A 6,708-nucleotide genomic window follows, 5' to 3' on the forward strand; every position below is an offset into this window, starting at 1 on the left:
TTCGCTTAAATACTGAAGAAAGCTCTCAAAGCAGTTTCAGAGCACCATTAATTATGGTCAAACATTAATATTCAGCAAAACGGGTCAAACAGTATTCGGTTCATTAATAAATTCAACCGCATGCCACGCCAGAAGCCCGAAAATGGTAATAAAAATGCCTGGTTAATATTCTAGTACAAAATTTGTTGTTTGGTTTAAAACGTGTTTCGATGTTCGATGATTACATAATGGTATGAAAATTGACATAACTATGAGTTGTTCAAGCTAAAATTCTTTTGTTACGTTGAGTAATTGATTTATGTAATGGGTGTACTCAGGAACTAAGGGAGTGAATGACTTGTTCACAATATGGTGCATATTAAAACTATCGTCGATATTTTTTAGAGTTGTTGGGCCAGGACCGCTTGGTCAATTATGTATTATAAGAGCAAGCTATATACGTGGACATATACATACCCTCCTACGATAATCTCCGACACATTGACTGAATTCCCCGCGATTATCACTACAACTTTGTCGACGCTAAGAGCTGGTTCATCTTCAAATTGGACGCAATGTAGAGCTGCAATAAAAACGAGTATATAATCAACATGCAAAGAAGGGCTATTTTACTGAAACTCAACCCAATTAGGGTCAATTTAATACAGTCAGTTATCTATTTTTGGTAAAAAGTCCACAATAGGTACTCAGGTACACATAATCGGTATCTTGACATTTACATATGCATATTGCGCATATTGATGACATTATTTGTGTAATCTTTTGTTATGATAACTTAATGGGTATATGATTTGTATATATCAATATGAAAGAATCAGTTGGATTTTAAAATTTTATCATGTGGGAAGTAGATGGGGCCGATTCGTCCATTGTAAGCCTCTAGGTGACGAAGCCTTTTACTCTCACAGGAACTCCTGAATGTTTCATGGAAATATCTCAATTTTTACTCAAGTTATCGCTTGCACAGACAAACGGACAGACAGAAAGTCATACGGATTTTAACTCGTCCCGTCTATTATAATAAACTATTATACTCTGTAGCAATATGTTGCGAGAGATCAAAAATTCGGTAACAAAACAAAAAGCGACCTAATAATATGCTATATTTTAATGTGGATGTGAAATAATTCGGTCCCTTTCACCCAGCTATTTAGGCACATCTCACTTTTATCTGTTGAACTGCGGATTTACTCGTATTTGATATCTCTCTTTCTCTATTGGAGTTAAACGTCCCTCACATTTATTCTTTCGAAGATTTGGGAATTTGGTGGAAAAATTTTACTCACCAGTTATCACAATACTTGGAGAGACAATAGTACCTCCGCACATCTGGTTCAAATATGTTTTGACACCTACGTGCCATGGAGCTACTGATGCGCTATCTGATGCGTAACGACCGCAAATCGGTTCGCAATTGGCTTTCCTTGTACTCCAATTTCCATCGCTTTTGCAGGTCATTTCATAGGAAGCGGAATCGCTGATTTAAAAGATATATAAAGAAAATAAAATGAAGAAACAAGAAAAAACGTTAACCTCGGTTGAACCGAAGCTAAATACCCTTCACAAGTGCATTTCTGTTAGTAACTATGTGTTGTATGGAAGCTATATGCTATAGTAATTTTTTCTGAACAATTTTTTTGGAGATTACATTGTTGCCTTAGAAAATAATCTATACCAAATTTCGAGAATATATCTTGTCAAATGTGAAAGTTTTCCATACAAGAACATAATTCCGATCGTTGAGTTTGTATGGCAGCTATATGTTATAGTCCGATATCGGCAATTCCGACAAATGAGCAGCTTTTTGAGGAGAAAATGACGTTTTCAAACCGATATCTTAAAAACTGACGGACTAGTTCGTATATATACAGACAGACGGACGGACAGAAAGATGGACATGGCTAAATCGACACAGCTTGACATACTGATCATTTATAGATATACTTTATAGGGTCTCCGACCCTTGCTTCTGAGTGTTACAAACTTCGTGACAAACTTAATATACCCTGTTCCGGGTAATAATAATATAGCATGTGTGGTATAGAGCGGAAGAACAATTAAAACCTCATACAACGAAGTCATCTAACTATGAAGTCTCGATATCGTAAACTACTTGTACAATACTTATAATGACATACACTTAATTGGATGAAATAAAAATTTGCATAAGCTACAAAATGCTTCCCTCAAAAAAGAAATTAATACAATTGGTAAAGTTTTGATAACACGAATGATGCGCCCTGTTCCGGAAAGTTTCAAGAGCCAGTAAAGCGAGTAAACATCGCCAAAATTCTGAAGAATATACTTTCAGATATTTACGAATACTTTATTATAAAATAATCTGAGTACCGCTCAGTCTTTTAACCATGAGGATCCTAATACCGTAGAGTCTATTAGAACTTATAGTATTAGATCGGTAATACTTTATACGAACCCTAGTTGTGCCGGCATTTTATAACTATCAGCACACGACACTTTCGCAATCGTATCAGGTACTATTTTGTTACAAGGAACCTCCGCTCCTTCAATTGAACATGAGACTGTTGTAGATTTGCTGTTGTTTAGGATTTCTGCATCGCAATATTCTGAAAAAGAATTTCAATAAATTAGTAAATGAATATACCTTTTTCTGAACTAAATACTTATGAGCTAAACTCCGGTGTAACCGAACCTTTATACTCTCGCAATTTTTGGGTCATAAAGGCGGAAAAATATGTTCAGGTGATGAAAACACTTTATATTAAATAAATAAAAAATTTGCAAATGAATTGAAATTTAGTTTTCGACAAACCGAGAGTGGTTGGAATCATTCACTACTAATTTCTGCATCATATCCCATTTTAATATTTATATACATACGTATGTACTTACATCGATCTAGCTTAGACTAACTATTATTTTCATCATATTAATGTGGCAATTTTCGTAGTCGAGCACCCTACATATTACTTTTGAAAATAGAGTGCGTCTAAGGGGGGTCTGCGAGCTTTGTTCAAAAGGTATGGCGAATTTAGTATTTCTTAACATTCACAATGGCTGACCTTGTCAGCATACGAAAGGGATATGAGTACCAATATAGCGCAACAAAACAATCGAATCTCGAATACTGGTAACCTGCGAAAATTCAAAATTTGCGGTTAGGTGTGTACAAGCGTCGCATTTATAGCATTTCTTTTTGACATTAATCTAAAGTATAATCGGGAACCTATGTCAGTAGTTTCTCGCTTTTTATAACTTTTTTTTTAGCTTCACCTGTATGTATGTATGTAGCTTTGTCCATTTCGTCTATAACTTGAGTAAAAATTTAAAGGTCTGGATCCAAGAGAGGTCAATGTTTTAAGCGGGCGTAATTGGATAATAAAAGATATATAAAGTGTCAGAACTGAGCACTAATACAGTTCGTTATCTGAACGAACTGTAACTTTGGCACCCCCCACCAGATGAAATCCTGTATCTCTGGAACTACCCGAGCAATTTCATCTCAATTTGTTACGTGAGGTTACATAGCCATTCCTATTACATACTGTGAAATCGAAATAACGTACCTTTTTCTGAACTAGGATACTTATGAGCTAAACTCCGGTGTAACCGAACCTTTATACTTCGCAATTTTTGGGTCATAAAGGCGGAAAATATGTTCAGGTGATGAAAACACTTTATATTAAATAAATAAAAAACTTGCAAATGAATTGAAATTTAGTTTTCGACAAACCGAGAGTGGTTGGAATCATTCACTACTAATTTCTGCATCATATCCCATTTTAATATTTATGCATACGTATGTACTTACATCGATCTAGCTTAGACTAACTATTATTTTCATCATATTAATGTGGCAATTTTCGTAGTCGAGCACCCTACATATTACTTTTGAAAATAGAGTGCGTTTGGGGGGTCTGTACGAGCTTTGTTCGGAATATGGCGAATTTAGTATTTTTAACATTCACAATGGCTGTTGTCAGCATACGAAATGGGATATGAGTACCAATATAGCGCAACAAAACAATCGAATCTCGAATACTGGTAACCTGCGAAAATTCAAAATTTGCGGTTAGGTGTGTACAAGCGTCGCATTTATAGCATTTCTTTTTGACATTAATCTAAAGTATAATCGGGAACCTATGTCAGTAGTTTCTCGCTTTTTATAACTTTTTTTTTAGCTTCACCTGTATGTATGTATGTAGCTTTGTCCGTTAAGCAACTATAACTTGGAAACAACATTTAAAGGGCTTTCCGAATGCCAAAAGTTGCAAAATTGGATTTTACCTAGACGCAGCCGCGGTAATTAAATAAATTATCTCAACGAAGTAACTTTGGCATACCATCTTAACGATCAAATAGTATCCGACAAATTTCATCTTTCGTGAGGTTACATAGCCATTCCTATTACATACTGTGAAATCGAAATATATCGGGATAAAACTTTGTACAAATAGTGCTCTTAAGGTACATATTTATTCTTATGCCCAAAAACTTTTTTTGATAAAAGTCTGTCACTGTTATACTGTTACAAGTTGCGAAAGTATAACAACAAAGCAGGATACAAAAAGTTATCAACATATACATACACACACATATGAATTCAAACCAATTATGTAAACCTTATACTCACTTATGCAATGCGGTAGGGGGGAATCCCACACACCATTTCTTTCACATATTCTCCTCTGTTCGTGGTAGTTTCCATGCAAGACGAAGTTATTTCTACAGTTAATAATAATGCGTGTGTTGACGGGAACTCGGTCCCCGGGATTAATGTTATAATTCTCGAGCACATTTTTTATATAATAATTTGGATCTTGTCTAATTAGACAGCCCTGATTTGGTGTTGTAGAGACTGGATTTTTTGTTACTTTTCTACCACAATATTTCTCGTCCGAATTATCATAACAATCTTTATTGTTATCACATTTTTTAGTTAGAGGAATACATCCACCAGATTTGCAACGGAAATGCGTATCGATCGGACAAGGCCATAAGTTGCATAAATGTGGCCATTCGTCACTGTCGTCTCTAGGACAATCGACTTTTCCGTTACAAAATTTATTTTTTGGAATAAAATCGCCAGACTCACACGACTTGAATTCTTCAGGATTGCTTCAAGAAAAATAAAACAGAAACACACATATTTAATTATTAAATTAGGTCACAAAAGAACTTTAAGCTTTAGCAAAATTGATTACTCTTTATGTTTGTGGCAATAATATTTCCACTCATCCGAATTGTCAGCACAATTGTAATTGTTATCGCATTGGTACTTTATTGGAATGCAAGCGCCATAATTACACTTCACATGATCATTGGGGCACTCCAGGTTTCGACAGGGGCTTTCTGTGACATCATTCCGCAAGAATTCGTCAGAACCATCTTCACAATCTTTTTTGCCATTACATACGTCCAAACAGTTGATAATCGAACCACTATTACATCTAAACCCCAGGTCATGATCGCATACTTCTACAAATAAAAAATAAATAATATATTATTATTTAAATATATTCTTATACTTGAGAGCTTTTTATACTCTTGTAACAGCTTTCTCAGTAGTTGTAATCTGTGGGTTAAAAATCATTAAAATGTGGGCTTAGGCCACAAACCAAGCTGAGAAGAAGTTGTTTTAACACCTACTTATAAAGTGAAACAATCTTCAGGAAGAAGGCAACGAATAAGAACCTTTATCTTGATTCTGATCGGTCAGTTTGAATGGCAGTTGTATGCTATAATGGTCCGTGCTAAACAATTGGAAAATGTAGCAATACCTTGGATAATGATATTGCCCAATTTCGTGAAAATATCTTGTCAAATAGAAATGTTTTCCATACAAGGCCTTGAATTTGATCAAGCGGTTCCACCAAATGAGCAGCGTCTTGTCTAAAAAAAAAGTGTGTAAGATTTCAAATTGATGTCTCAAAAACTTAGGATACAGCTCATAAGTCTGACCGTAGGATCTGCGACGTTCCTTCTGGCTGTTACAAACTTCGTGGCAAACTTAACATAGCTTGTTCAGGGTATGAAAGAGTTACAAATAAATTCGAAATTCATTATTCAACTAAAACGTGAATGGATTACAATCATACTTGGTATCTTATTAACATATGTAACGGGTGATTTTTTTGAGGTTAGGATTTTCATGCATTAGTATTTGACAGATCACGTGGGATTTCAGACATGGTGTCAAAGAGAAAGATGCTCAGTATGCTTTGACATTTCATCATGAATAGACTTACTAACGAGCAACGCTTGCAAATCATTGAATTTTATTACCAAAATCAGTGTTCGGTTCGAAATGTGTTTCGCGCTTTACGTCCGACAAATTTTGTTCAGCGATGAGGCTCATTTCTGGTTGAATGGCTACGTAAATAAGCAAAATTGCCGCATTTGGGGTGAAGAGCAACCAGAAGCCGTTCAAGAACACGGCCCATATGCATCCCGAAAAATGCCTGTTTGTGTTGTGGTTTGTACGCTGGTGGAATCATTGGACCGTTTTTTTTCAAAGATGCTGTATGACGCAACGTTACGGTGAATGGGCGATCGCTATCGTTCGATGCTTCAAACTTTTTTGGTGCCAAAATGGAAGAACTGAACTTGGTTGACATGTGGTTTCAACAAGATGGCGCTACATGCCACACAGCTCGCGAGTCTATGGCCATTTTGAGGAAAACTTCGGACAACAATTCATCTCAAGAATGGACCCGTAAGTTGGCCACC

The 6,708-nt window shown here is 35.7% G+C and overlaps 1 protein-coding gene across 1 annotated transcript; it reads right to left on the reverse strand.

Moving 5' to 3' along the window:
- Positions 1-456: 456 nt before the first annotated feature.
- LOC125780301 (modular serine protease-like) lies at positions 457-5,464 on the reverse strand (the record flags this gene model as incomplete). Its single annotated transcript, XM_049462288.1, is given in 5 exon segments — positions 457-562; positions 1,287-1,477; positions 2,435-2,585; positions 4,613-5,097; positions 5,184-5,464. Coding segments are annotated over 5 exon segments (1,214 nt in total), but the record flags the coding sequence as incomplete, so codon positions are not given.
- Positions 5,465-6,708: the final 1,244 nt, after the last annotated feature.

Source organism: Bactrocera dorsalis, unplaced genomic scaffold (genome assembly GCF_023373825.1).
Source record: "Bactrocera dorsalis isolate Fly_Bdor unplaced genomic scaffold, ASM2337382v1 BdCtg458, whole genome shotgun sequence".
Taxonomy (NCBI): domain Eukaryota; kingdom Metazoa; phylum Arthropoda; class Insecta; order Diptera; family Tephritidae; genus Bactrocera; species Bactrocera dorsalis.